The 14,854-nt window shown below is 37.5% G+C and overlaps 2 protein-coding genes across 2 annotated transcripts; both read right to left on the reverse strand.

Moving 5' to 3' along the window:
* Window positions 1-2,823: 2,823 nt before the first annotated feature.
* Window positions 2,824-7,237, reverse strand: LOC104246130 (uncharacterized). Its single transcript, XM_070171425.1, has 4 exons — window positions 6,986-7,237; window positions 6,438-6,547; window positions 6,128-6,195; window positions 2,824-3,159 (listed from the first exon to the last, which is right to left on the reverse strand). The coding sequence occupies exons 1-3, from the start codon at window positions 7,123-7,125 to the stop codon at window positions 6,173-6,175; spliced, it is 273 nt and encodes a 90-aa protein (XP_070027526.1). The 5' UTR covers window positions 7,126-7,237; the 3' UTR covers window positions 2,824-3,159; window positions 6,128-6,172.
* A 762-nt stretch (window positions 7,238-7,999) lies between these two features.
* Window positions 8,000-14,420, reverse strand: LOC104246145 (alpha-L-fucosidase 2). Its single transcript, XM_009801909.2, has 10 exons — window positions 13,919-14,420; window positions 13,498-13,643; window positions 11,611-12,452; window positions 11,327-11,459; window positions 10,708-10,866; window positions 10,028-10,252; window positions 9,757-9,858; window positions 9,477-9,612; window positions 8,782-8,977; window positions 8,000-8,491 (listed from the first exon to the last, which is right to left on the reverse strand). Exons 1-10 carry the CDS (start codon window positions 14,133-14,135, stop codon window positions 8,185-8,187), a joined length of 2,463 nt encoding a protein of 820 aa, XP_009800211.1. The 5' UTR covers window positions 14,136-14,420; the 3' UTR covers window positions 8,000-8,184.
* Between the last annotated feature and the right edge of the window lie 434 nt (window positions 14,421-14,854).

Below are 14,854 nucleotides of genomic sequence, written 5' to 3' on the forward strand. Positions count from 1 at the left end.
AAGAAGGCTTAATGTTTAGGATTTAAACACACCTCTCATTTGCCTTCTCATCTGTTTAAGGCATTTGTATCTTCTCTCTTTAGTATTATTTCACTTGTATTTTTGGAGTGGAATAAAATATTGGTTGTGTCCGAGGAGTAGGCAAAATTAGCCGAACCTCGTAAATTCTGGTGTTCCCTTTATTGTTGCTTTATTGTCTTATTTATTATTTGGTGGCTGTCATAATTTTTGGTATAGTAGTTGTGACTTATTCACACTATATACATTTGGCTTCCGCAACAATTGGTATCAGAGCCAAGGTACTGTCTAAGTATGCTCTGTGGTTGCAGCATAGTCTGATCTTCCACATCAGAAAAGATTTATCTTGGTAACTGAGTCAAGGTTCTGTCTGAGTATGCTCTGTGGTTGCAGCTTAGTCTGATCTTCCACACCAGAAAGGAAATAATCTTGATTTGTGTCGTCAGCTATTAAATAATATTTGTGTCAAAGATGGGAGACAATAAACAAGAAGAATCTACATCAAGTGTCAACAATACGTCATCATTGGCATCTTCGCTTATGACAAGTTTTAAAAGATCAAAAGTTATGACTTGCCGCTTTCAGTTTACAGGTTACCACTTTTTACAGTAACTTGCTGCATGGAACAGTTTAGAAAAATGGACGCTTCACCTAACTCAATTCCAATATAAAACACTCTTTCTTCCATTCAGATGCTCTTTATTCACATCATTGTGATACAGGTATGTAAGAAAATGGAAGGCCAATATTTTTCTGACTCGGAACAAACAAAAGGAAGGAAAAAAAGAAAAAAGAGAGGCAAATATGGTGCAGGTATGTATAGATGTTGAAGGAAAAGAAAATTAGAAGAAAAGGAAAATAGGGTAGGTATGTATAGTTTATGCAGAAAATAATGATAAATCTATTTCTTCATTATCGGTCTATTGTAATTGTGTAAATTCTTGTAGCAAGTGTTATAGTTAACTTCAATGCAAGTAAACCGGATTTGCTGACGTTGCTTGTAGGGGTGTGCATTCGATTTATCGATTCGATTTTGACCCTTATCGATAATTACTTATCGATTATCGATTTGTACATATGCTTATCGTTATCGTTTCAATAAGGTTTCGATTTTTTCGATTTCGATTTATCGATTTTTGGGGCTTATCGATTCGGTTATCGATTACACCAATAAGAAAATTTACGGGATTCCACGGAAAGTATATCGCTACAAACACACCTAACTAATATGGACAAAAGGAAGCTAAAATAAGAAGAACACCGTTTATAACATAAAAATTGTGTCAACAAGCACATGCAACGAAACTAAAGTAAGGGATCAAATGTATGTCACCAACACTCCAACAGTATAAACAAACAAAAAATCAAAATACATCATCACGGCTAATTCTGTTTTCCATTAATTTGAACTTCATTCACTTGAGCTTTAAATATGATCATTCCTTAAATGTGGTAGAGGAAATAATAGGGTTAGAGACTTAGGATAAAGGAAAGGGTATTATAGAATAAGGGTAAAAAAAATTTAAAATTTTTTTAAAAAAATTACTGTATCTTATCCGTTTATCGATAAACCGATAATCGAAGAGGACAAAATCGAAATCGAAATCGATAAATCGATAAGGAAAATTTTGAAATCGAAATCGATAAACCGATAACAAATAATCGATTCGATTTATCGATAAACCGATTCGAATGCACACCCCTAGTTGCTTGTGTTTTATTCAAATGTACAGTTATCAGGTATGCTTCAACGACTACTAGAGAAATAAGGGCAAAAACCACTTCTTCATATTCGTAGACCTGAACTTGATGAACCAAAAAAAAGCTTTGTTTCCCCTAAACGGTTGGAAATAAGCTTTTTATTTTTCCATATTTACCAAAACTGTGATAGCGTGGTGCAGTTTACTAAGTTGTGATCACAAATGGAAAGTGAGTATGTGTAGGTGCATGAAAGAAAATTACTATTAAAGGAAAGAAAATGAAGAAAAAAAAGGAAAATTTCGTGCAAGTATGTACATTGATGCAGGAAAAGAAAATTGCTACTTAAAGGAAAGTTAGCAGATATATTGATGGATCGAAGCCCAATTTCAATCCCAGTTTCAGTTTCCAATTAGGGATGTAAATAGGGGGCGGGGTGGGGCAGGTCTAACTTTGACCTGCTAAAAAATTAACCCACCCTGCCTTGCCCAGTTTAACATTTTTCAATAATTATTAACTTAGTCTAGTGACATTGATGGAGTAAGGCTGTGGAAGACCAAACATCATATCGCCAAGATTTTGTTTTCATGTTCAAGTTCACAGTTCACAGTTCAAGCCGTTACTAATAGTGTGACCCTCTTTAATGTACAATGGAAGCGAAAAGAGAGGCACGTTTTACATAATCCTACCTAAAGCATTATAAGACCCTCAAGGATACATAAAATAAGGGGGGGGGAAAAAGCAGATAAAGAAAAATACAATACGCTATCTAAAATGAATTGTCCCTCTTTTGAAGCGGTAAATCAAAACCAGTATCTTACTCTGAGTGAGTTTTTCTTTTTGACAAGTGCTTCCGACTTTACAAGCTATTTCTTCATATGCTGTTTCAAAATCATCGAGATATAGATTTCAAAATCATTCTCACTAGTCGCTAATGTGTTGAATACAAATAATCGCAGATCTACACCAAAACACAGGTCATAGAAGGAAAGATTTTACAGAAGTTCTCCCAAAGAACCAAATCTGCTCAACCCTGAGTGTATTGTTGCACTAACAATAAAAGATGGCCACAGTAAAGGCTGGAAATGCTCCTAAAGTACGCGCACATTAGACAACATAACCTTGGCTCAATTTATATCAACGGCACTAGTAAAATGACATCAAACAAGATTGCTAAAGAAAAGCAGAATAAGAAGCATTTTAAACTGCTTACATAAAATAGGTCAACCACGAATGAGCACTAAGACTTGCTCTCGTGTTTCAAACTTAAATTTTGACAAGGTCCAAGCAAAAGATATTACTAGTCTCTCTTTGGAAGATGAATAACAAATACTACGGCTATTATTTTGTGCATCCAAAACAGATTGTCACAGATGCATTTACCCCCCAAGACCACCATAATATTCATGCACTTTGTGCTGCTCCAGTAATGTGTTCAAGTACCTGGTAGAAACAAATCATGTGCTATATGTGTTAGTCAATGCAAGTGTATAACAACAACAACAACAAAAAAAAAAAAAAAAAAAACAAGCTTAATCCCATATGTGGCGTCTGGGGAGGATAATGTGTAAGCAACCTTACCCCTATCCTATAAAGGCAGAGAGAGGCTGTTTCTGATAGACAGTCAATACAAGTGTATAGAACTACTAAAACAATTCTAATAGTGCTAGGTTTCAAAAGCAACTCATGCAATTTAGGTCCACCACCAAAAACACATGCTAATACTCTTTGACATAGAAATCTTGTTTAATGATGCACTCGAAGTTACAAATCGAGGTAATGGTGCATCTCTAGGTCTGCATCAGAAGTATACATCATTTTACAAAATTCCAAGTGCATCTGAGTGATTCTAGCCCTAGTACATTACACTAAACTTATATCAGGCGAATGAATAGAAGGGGAAAGCTATTTAGAGAAAAGGTGCTCATGAAAAGCTGCTTGTTTTTTTTTGGAGAATGAATGAAAAGCTGCTTGTTAGTATGTCTTGTATATACTCGCTATATGTACATGCCTCCAATTCCAAGTTGACAGGTTTTAGGGACACACCTAGGATCAGTATAATTAAATTCAAGAAAAGAAATAAGATGCTGACTTATTAAATATGTCATATCTTTTGGCTGACCTTACGATCCCTCTTGAGCCCAAATAAGATAATTCCACAAGATGGAATTAGGAAACCAACAAAGCTGTAATTGGGAAGGAGACACTGTTTTCTGTCTGTTGTATATAGGTGTCTTGGTAGCAATAAGGGATCTTGAATTTCCAAATCTTACTATTTGGTGTTTCGTAGCTCATACTAGGTCTTAGTTATAGATTATTAGTAAAATACAATGGTGTTGACCATTACTTCTTTCAAACCACCACTCCCTAATGCGAACCAACTCACAACTTACCAACCCACACCGGGGTATCTCCCCCACCTAAATGTTTAGTTATATTTTTATCGACTTAACATATGGCTGACTTTACTTGCTTGTCTGTAACAAATAAATGGCTACACATTACACCAGATTCAGTCGTATCATAATCCCCTTGCGTATAGTTGCATTACAATCTTACTAATGCGACCATAGTTGATTCTTATATCTGATTGAATTCGAATCAGACGAACCCAGGTGTGGGCACTAAAAGAATTTCCCAAATATAGGAAATCTAATACGTGATAAAGATCATCTTCCAACTTGTCTAGCTACAACAGAGTTAGTCACCCACAGCGGTGACCATTGTTTTAAAAAGTGATCGCTTCATCGCTTTAAGCGAGAAGCGATGCGAAGCGACAGCCCTTCGCTTTTTTGAAGCCGAGGCGACTCGACCAGCAGAAGTGATCGCTTCAGGTGTTGAAGCGAGAAGCGCAAAAGCGATCGCTTCAGTCAACATGGGCCAATTTTTATTTTTATTTTTAAAAAATAAACCCAATCTTTTTTTTATTATACAAAACATAGACCCCAAAGTGAACTGAAAACATTTCTTATCTTCTTCCCTTCCATCGACCTCATTCTAGGGTTCCGTCTAGCAGCCTCCGGTCCAGGTAATTTTTTCTTCTTTCTTTTTTTTGATGACCGAGAAATCCGTCTGGGGCCGATCTTTTAGACCAACCGCAGCCTTCGAAACTCGGTGGATAATGGGGCCGCCCCTCTACCCTTCTCCACTTAAATACCAGGCTTTGCTTTGCATAGTGTGGGGGCTTGAACCTGTGATATAAGACACAAATCCACCACCCTTTGCCACTTGAGCTAGGCCCTGGGGGCTTTTCTTCTTTCTTCTTCTTCTCCTTTTTTTCACATTTCTTTCTTCTTCTTTTTCCCATTCGTCTGCTCTGCTAGGGCAGGCTCGTTTTTTTTCTTTTTATCTTTTCCTTTTATTCTTCTTATTTAGCCTTTATTTATTAATTTTAAGTGTATTTCAGTTTATAAAGTTAATTTTATATATATATATTTATTACATTATGTTTGTAACAATTGCGCTTCACTTCAATGAAGCGTGCGCTTCGCTTTTGAAGCGAGGCGAGCCCTTGCCGCTTTTTTGCGCTTCTCGCTCTCAAAACACTGGCGGTGACTTCTTGTCCCCTCCCAACCTAGTTAAGTGCTGTTTTGAATCTTAATGCCCTTTGGATTACTTCCTTGATGCCTGCCTGATTGTTTATGCCATTTGACTACCAAAGATTTTACCAGTTCGGTTAACTGTTGATAACTCCATTATGCTATGTTACTAGTCCATGGAAAACAATTGAACTGCATTCCTCCATAGCTTATAGGTCACCTCTTGAACTACACTATACACTTCGATTGAACTGCTTATGGATTATACTCTTAATAAAAAGAAATTGTCTTGAACTATAAGGCAATTTCTGTTATCTCGATACTACAAAATGAATAGGAATATATCGGAATAACTACTTAAAAATTTACACAGATGTAGAAGTACTAGAAAAGAGCAAAAAAACAAAACTGTCTAGAACCTACTAGCTCCTTAAACATCAATGATTACATTAGGCTTAAGTTGACTAAACAGCTTTGATCATACAGATTAAATTTACAATGTAGAAGACAGGTATGATAAGGTTTAGCATAAGAAAAGACTTAACAACACAAAGAAAACTGCAAATCATACACATATGTGAATAGCTCCCATAGAGAAAGTAACACTTCATTTCATATAAGGCCACTCAAATTCTGAAGACTCTCTGTAAGATTTTCAGGGCCTGTACTTGTAAATATAAGATACCAGCCCCGTTTTTTGGGTGGTGAAGAATATAATTGTTAACTTTTTCAAAAAAAAAAATCTGAAGACTCATCATTTCTCTGACTCAATGCAATTTTTTGCATCAACAATGCTGAATTGCTAACTTAAGATACTATTATATTACCAATCAAAAACCATAAAAAAAGAAGGTGGAATATAAGAAACCTACAATGCTGCAAAATGCCCCGTTGGAGGTTTGGAAGCGCTGCTGACATCACCCATCTTTTCCATTCCTCCCTATAAATCCCCAATTCCTTCTTATCAACCAATTATAACAAACAAAACAAATATTTAACTAGAACACCCCTCAGTTCACCAATCAAAAAGGCAAGCAACATTCTAGTTATGCACACAAACATGTGAGAGATTCTAAAACTGCTTTCCAAACATAATCATTCTATTTCTTCTATCCTAAAAAACGGAAACAAGACTCACAAAGAGTTACTACTAGCGATCCTGACAAGAACGTTGGAAGGTACCATGATACAGCTCGCAGCAAGCCCGCATGTTGACTGTCAAGTGAGATGTCAATCGAGTTCCTGCCACCAGCGGCAAAAGTGACTGTGTACACCCCAATGCTCCAAATGTCCTAATCAGATATAACAAATCAGACATAAACGACTTGTCATAAAACAATTCTCCTTTATTTTTCATTTTTTGTGATAAGGGTGATAAAACAAATATAAAATACAATATTGGAGCTACTTTAACAACAAAACAATATGAATCTTCTATATTCATTCTGCTCTATTTGGACCTGTATAATTCTAGTTTTATTTTCTCACTCAGTAACAATAATTACTATGCCTCAATCCCAAATAAACTAGTTGGCATTAATTAACTATATAAATTCCCTATAATTTGTGTCTAATTTGTTTCTCATTTGCTAATTCTCTTATTCAAGCCCAACAATTACTGTTCCTCAATCCCAAACTAGATGGGAACAGATATCTAAATTCTCTATATCTATTTATATCCATTTCGTTGCAATACTCAATAATTCCCCAAAAAACAGATGGAGGAGGACCTGGGAGCGGCGAATGAGAAGCGGCGCGTGTGGGAACGAGGGGCGGAGATCGGCGGAGTGCGGACGCGGTTAAGGGCGGGGGATGAACGGGAGGTGGAAACCCTAGCGAGTGATCTGGTAATGGAACCACGCCAAGCCATAGCTGCTCAGATTTTCTGTTTGAATCTCGAAACACAGCAAATGCTCTTTGAGGGTTTAGATTAGGGTTTACGGTTATACTATGCTGCTGCTCATGACCAGGTAAATGGATGTGTACTTGCTGAAATTTTCATTTGCAAATAATAGCCCCAAGTAAACCCCGCTAGTATGATTATTGGCTAACCAGTCCCCTTGTTTTTATATTTGGTGTACATTTTGTCCCTAAAACGCGTTCTTATTGGATATTGAACATGAAATTCCATCCAAGAGTAACCATGTAATCCTTAGAATGGATATAGCTACATATATTTACGTGTACTCTTATTTGGTCCTAGTTGATGAATCCTCAATTTTAATAAAAATTTAATCACAATTTCAGTATGACCGATCATTATTTATTGATGTAAGTATGCCAAATTAAATCTTTGAACGTAGGTGGTAAACAAATATCAAGTAATAAATGGTCACTAGCCTCAAACATTATTTTGCTTTTGTGTCTAGCTTGGCGGGTTCTAGTCCTCATAAACTATTCATGGAAAAGGATAAGAGGATCAAGTGCTAAACTAACTTTAATGGAGGACGAAGAAGAAAAAGAAAAGTAGCTCTCTCCACAGAAATTCACTTGATCTTGATTATGGTCCTTTAACAATTGCAGCCAGAACTAGTCAAAGGAGTCCTCACTCATTTCAACCCTTGTTAAAGGTACGAACTATTTTAGAATTCAATATGCATAAATGACTCTGAACTACAATCCATTTGGATTGTGACGGATAACATGGGATAATACAATACCACCAGATTCAAAATTTAAATTTAATTGGTCCAACTTTTAAGCTTTTACTACCGAACTCATTACACTTACCATCGTAGAACACGTTTCATCGCTAATCTGGTTCCTTTTCATTCACAAGCAGATAATACTTGATAGTAGCGGGAAGAGAAGGCAACATCACATCTAAATTAAAGGGAAATCGGTTATTAACATGGTAATTTTACCTTCCGCTAGAAAATAAAAGTGACATGTAATGAGTTCAAATTCCCATCAGGCTAGCTTGGAACCACTAGAAGAGAGCGTATGTTTTCACACAATTCAACTGCTTGTTGAACGTGTAAACCTTGCCGGTCAGTATCTTTGTTGCGATACTACGCCCTCTGTAATGCAGCCGTTTTGTAGTAGTCCGTCCATTTGACCATAGGCCGAATTCGTGGAGATCTCCTTCATTCCAGCAGATGCTGACCGTCACACCTCCACGTGCTTTCAAGCCTTTAACACAACCGTTTGGCCATTTATCTCTAGGAAGGGCTGGGAGCAAGTACAAATCTCTCATGGTGCTCTGCACAAGCATTTCTGCTACTGCTGCAGAAAAACTAACAACAAATTTGCAAATTAGCACCTTCAGCAATCCAGCATCCGTTGTGTCATTTGTCAACGTTTAAATAGGCAAATGTCATGAGTTATGTTATTTCATACAGAAATCTCGACATGTCATTAGTTTCAGTTAACAACAGTACTGTCAAAGAAATTAGATGAGCGCAAAATAGAGAGCGATGGACTTTATGGATCCATATAGACAACAGGCGTAGTTGTTGTTGTAACAACAACGTCAAAAGTGAACTTTCTAAAGACAATTACAGGGAACCTCATAATAAGGACTTACCCAAAGTTGGCATCAATCTGGAAAGGAGGGTGTGCTGTGAACAGGTTAGAGTAGAGACCTCCTTCAAAGTTGGCCTCATGATCAGGATCTACCAAATCAAACAGATGCTTGACCATGCGGTATGCATGCTCGCTGTTATGAAGACGCGCCCATAGTGCGGTTTTCCATGTTGTTGACCAACCTGGACCCTCCTCCCCTGCTCAAAAAATAAGAGTCTTGATTCTTCAAATAATTGTATGAGCCTAGCACCAAAGCTCAAGCACTCTAAAGTCTAAACCCCAGCAAATAGAATAGAAGAGAATAGAATCAGGGATGTCTACAGATGGCATCTCAATGACATAATTTGAACTTACGAAGAAACGAGAGGAACAAGAAGAAAGTGACGTGAAGCAAGTCAAACGCTTTTGAAAATATGGCCTTATTTCTTGTACAAGAGGAACTCCTTTTCTCTGGTTCATACATAGTTGCAATAGTTCCGAGCATTTTTACTTTGCAATACCTCTGAGTTCCCCGTAATGCATGGTTATATTGCTATAAAAATGTTTGGAAGTTTTTTAAGGTTGGACAATAAGGAGAACACCTTTGTGGAAGTACGATTTATAGAATCACAGGCAATAAAAAAGTTAATCTAGAGCCAATTTCAGGAGTCAACTAGAAGAGTCGAAATGATCTCCAACTCATATCCCAAAACAAACCTCTTTTATATAGGGTATAATCTGCCGCTTTACAGAGGGCAGGAGTTCCCCGTACACCGATTGTGTGCCCTGGGAAGAGGCCAAAAAGGTGTGAGACATGACGATGATGAATCTCTGGATCCTCAAAATCTTGTGCCTGCCATTACACCCATAGTATGAATTACTAACGATAACGTTATCTCAAATTAAAGTTTGTTAAAACTTGTTACTCATAAGCAGCTCAATACTATGAAGACCATTCTCCCACCAAGAAGTAAGGAATCTGTGCTTCATCACATACCCATTCCATGATAGAACCATCCCTTGCAATTCTGGTTGGACAAAGATGAGGTTGAGCTTTAAGAACTCTTTTAATTAGATCATCATCACTTTTTCCAAGTACCTGCTAACAAGAACTGAACTTATTATATGTTGCACAAATATTTTATTTTCATTTTTCAATAAGGTATATGTGGCATCATATTTGTAAGTATATGTGATAACATACATAATAAGGTGCCGAAAAGAGAAACAAAAAGCTAAAATGTCACTAAATCAAGAAGAAAATCGACCTCAGCAGCAGAGACAATGTCACTGAAAACTTCTTTAATGATTGACATGTCCATGGTTGATGAGTAGCTCACACTAGCAGCCTTACCATCCGGTGCAATAAAAGCATGCTCAGGAGAGGTTGATGGGTTGGTTTCCAAATAACCTCCGCGGCCTTCAATTAACCAATCCAACAGAAATGAAGTACAACCTTCCAGCAAGGGATAAGTCTTATTTGCCAAAAACGCCTATATATTTGCAGAAGATGCACACTGTCAAACAATGGTTGCAGTATAATTTTCACGTTAAGGAAATAGAGTGCTTGTCCTAAACTTATGCAAGCACGATATTCTTGTGCTTCCGATGGATCAACAAATAGTTAGAATACAAAATCCTTTTCTCATAGTTCTTCTCCTTTTAGGATCATGGTATTAGCAGTAGCATGTGAACCCTTCATAATGCTTCAATTTCTTTTATTACCATAACTAATGTGCCAGTAAGGAAACCAAAGTCAAGCAATTCTTATTCCTTGATTGACCAAGAATTTGCTTAAGTCAGGCAACTGGCCTTCTATTTCTATAGGTGGCCAAAAGTCAAAACAACGGGAAGTGTTAAAACTGCACCGCGAAGTAATTAAAAGGCCTATATCATATAAAACAATGTGTCTGCAAAAGAGATGGAAATTGCATTAAGAGACTATTACTTTATCCAATGTGTAAGTATAATGCTCCCATAAATGGGTGCAAATCCAAGCTCCACCCATTTGCCACAGAGCCCAAACAGCCTGACCTCGATCTGGGGATGTTTTTGCCCATATATCAGACACTTGATGAGCAACCCAACCTGATGCTTCGTAGTTCACCTGTAATGTACTGTAACTAAATACATGAGGGTTGCACACATAATATGACAAGAAATGTCAAGGACCTTAACCGTCACAAGATACTAGCAACAAACTCATATACTCATGATTACTGGAGGATAGTACAATATAAGGATTCCAAAATTTTCTAGCATACAGCAAATTACCAGTACTCAGAAACAAAATTTCACAGCTTATCCAAGTACACGGGTTATCATTTTGGTGGGGTGGGATAGAAGAGCAGAAGGGATAGAAAGGATTGAAATCTTCCTGCACTGCAGCTGTATGCCCTACTCATTAACAGAGGGCGTAAGCTATTCACTTGCATACATTATAAGATTCTGCTCTTAACAGGGATGCTGCTTTGTGTACATCTCCAGACATACAAAGCATGTTTTGATATGCACAGAAATGACATTTACAAAGAGTTGAGCATGCAGGATGAGAATAAAGCTCTTACTTTTGCAGTTTTGCATCCACTGAGGGACAGAGATGTTGTGTAGTCGTAAAGAGGTTCTTGACACTCCTTAAGATTGCACGAGAGTGCAGGCCAATAGTTCATTTGAAGATTGATATTCAAATGAGGGGCACAACTGAAAAGGAGAAAGTAAAATTCAAAACAATCTTGATTTTTACAACATGAAGAGAGACTGTAAAGTAAAGCTATAAAGAGAGGGTCCAGACTAAAAGAGTTATACATTCAAAAAGCTAAAGAGGAACTAAAAATATTTATGAAGGACATACTCCCATGGTGGCTCTAACATGCAGTTCCATATGCCCTGCAGGTTCGCTGGCTGGGTACCAGGACGTGAACAAGCAATAAGCAGGTATCGACCATACTGGAATAGAAGCTCAACTAGAGATGGATCTTCATCAGTTTTAAAGGATTTCACCGTATCTGCAGTCGAAACTCTACCACTTTCTTTTGCTACGCTGTCTGAGCTTTTTGACAGCTGCAGTGAAACTCGATGAAACAGCTTCTGATAGTCATCCAAGTGCCGCGCATACAATTCAGAATATGAAAACTTCTTTATTGAATTCAACATGCTTGAACACTCTGACTTGGGATCCCTTTTTGAATCCGCAGGCTTAATAAAAGGTCCATCAAATGATGAAGAGGCCACTAGAAGGATAATAGCCCAATCACAATGCTCGACACGGAACCTCCTATTGTCCAAAACTTGTAGATTATCTGAGCCTCCACTGATCTGTAAGTCAAGAATTGCTGTAAATTGAATTCCCTTGGGATTGTCATTTGCGTCCACCTTGGGGGGCTTTCTTTTGCCTGGGCAACTTCCTTCCATAATAATTTGATTATCTCCACTGACATAAGTATGATGATGCATTTTGCTATCCATAGATAGAGTAAAAGCCAAATACCCCGGCTTATTTGCGGAAACCTTTGCTGCAATCACTTGATCTGGATTTGATGCAAAATATTCCCTTGCAAATTCTACATCACCCACAGAGTAGTTTACTTTCACTGTTGCTGTGTCCAAATCCAACACTCTCTCATACTTTTCTTCTTGAAATGTCCCATGAGAATCATCAAACTCCAGCTTAATATCTCCAAGGAGCTGGTAAACCTTCACCATTGTCCATTGACATTTGCCCCAGCAAAAAAAAAAAAAGAACGGTTATTAGGAAATCTAGTTAAAGAGTGCACTCTTCTTCACCTTGTCAAGATTTAAGAAGGAAACCTCATCTACTTCCTACAAAGTTGGTCCCTGCGTCTGTACCAGCCCCTAGGTGTCAGGAGACATGGCTTAAGCAAGCCAAGAAATAAATGGGACTTCATGTATCAGCAGAGGGTTAATCCCTGCAACGGCTAATAACCGTGTTACATTAATTCCTCAATACCTTCATAAGGCTACTAACAATAGCAAGATCAGACTGTTCCATTAATATTCTCATACTTTTTTCAAGGCATAATGTAACAGGTGTCGAATCGATATAACTTAGTAGCCTTATTAATGTCGGAATCTGTGCAAGTATTGGTACACCTTAGTGGCTTTATGAAGGTCTTCATGGTATAATGTAACACAGTTGTGGGACTTAGCCGCTTCAGGGATTAACCCTCTGCAAGTGCTTGATGGGAACCGCTCAAACTACTCCATACTCTTTTGTTTTTTCGGAAACAAGAGCAAACTACCGTCCACACGCCATTTACTTTGTTTTAAATAATTTCATGGAGCTGGGTGGGTGGTTTCTAAGGATTTTAATATAGACTAGAACATACAGATGCAAACTTAAAATTCACATATAGAGCATAAAACTCTTAATGTGATCACAACATGCAACTTGGTAAAGTTCCCGCTCTATTCCATTATTTGTAACCTCTTTGGTAACATTGTCATTTAAGTGAAACATAGAATTAAACAAAGAGAGACGGAAAATCAAATTTCAACAACAATGGACTATTTATTTTCATAGTGATTATCTCTTCATTAGTTCACTTCATTTTCTCTTTGTTATATAGAGTATCTATGTGTTTAACAATGAGGCTTGGGGTTTTCTTTTAAATTATTATTTTATACCAAAGATCAAAACCAAACCATTAAAAGTTGAATGATGCAAACAAAGGACGAAGGCGTGATGGTAAATAAAAACCAAGCTAATAAAGAAGCGCACATCAGGGGAATTATCCGTCAATTGTACAGCCGCTTCAGTAGCCTCAGCATATTGGCCATTATCAACAAGTTTTCTGACCTCAGCCAATGACTTTGGAGCTTCAGGTTTAGTATAATCCCCAGGAGTTCCAGTCCAGAGTGTGTCCTCTAAACAAATCACAAAAGAAACTTCAGTTTGTAATGCTCTCTGCCTAAAACCAAAATACTCTAAGATAGCTCTTTAAATTCAAAGGTTAAACAAAACATGTTTAAACGGGTCGAAAAATATAAATCCTGAATGGTAACACAAAAGCAACTAGTGCAAGTTAATATCAGGTCTTTTCTAATAGGAATTCCTCAAAGAAATCTTTATTTCTAAAAACCCAAGTAACCATATTAACAGATGAAAGACACATGCATTACCAAGGAAACCAGCAGCTTACCATTAAGATTGAGAATTTCAGATGAAACACCACCCCAAATCATGGCACCAAGCCGGCCATTACCAATGGGAAGAGCATCAGTCCAATGCTTAGCTGCCTCATTGAACCTTATCTCCAGAGGCCTCGAAGAAGAACTTTCTTCACCATTTTTCAAACTTGGGCTCCATATATCTCTGTCTGTGGGCTCCTTTACAAGAACCCATTCACAATCTTCCATTGAAACCCCAAGAAAAGTGACTCAAAGAAAGGAAGTCACTTATTAAAGTAGGGTTTTGAAACTTGAGTGCAGTGAATTCCAAGCACTTCCGATTTTAATTCAACCCGTGAATTGAGCAAACAAAGGATATATTGAAGTATGGCAAATGTGACGTAGAGAAAGAATACTGAGGGCGGTTGGGGCTGGTGTGTAACGAAGAGACGGTGACAGCAAAAGAATGTGACGCCCAGTTTTCTTCTCTTGCACTGCACATGACATGTATGTCCAAGAATTTATGGTCCCACGTTTTCATTGCTTTAATTTGCACAATAACTCCATTTGCCACATTTAGTAAAAGCTACAAAACTACTGCTACGCATGTCAGCTCCCACAGTAGTTGCCTCGCGTCTCGTCTCATAGTGCATGGGCGAATATTTTGTCTTAGATGTACGGTGTATTTTGAATCCTCTTCCCACCGCCCAAAAGCACATAGATCAATGTGATGACCTGCCATGTTATCATGTTATATAGGCGTCATTTAGCAATATTAATGTCATGTGGAAACTTACGTGGGAGAAAGGCTAGCACTTGGGAGAAGATTCTAGAAAAGTCTGGATATTTCATTAGAAAGACCCTAGATCCATATGGATTTGCTAGGAAAGTCCTTGGAATCTTCTAGGTTTGTAGAGAGTTCTAGAGAAAGCCCTTATTTTGTAAATATTAAGGACTTGTATAACAAT

Source organism: Nicotiana sylvestris, chromosome 1, assembly GCF_000393655.2.
Source record: "Nicotiana sylvestris chromosome 1, ASM39365v2, whole genome shotgun sequence".
Classification (NCBI taxonomy): domain Eukaryota; kingdom Viridiplantae; phylum Streptophyta; class Magnoliopsida; order Solanales; family Solanaceae; genus Nicotiana; species Nicotiana sylvestris.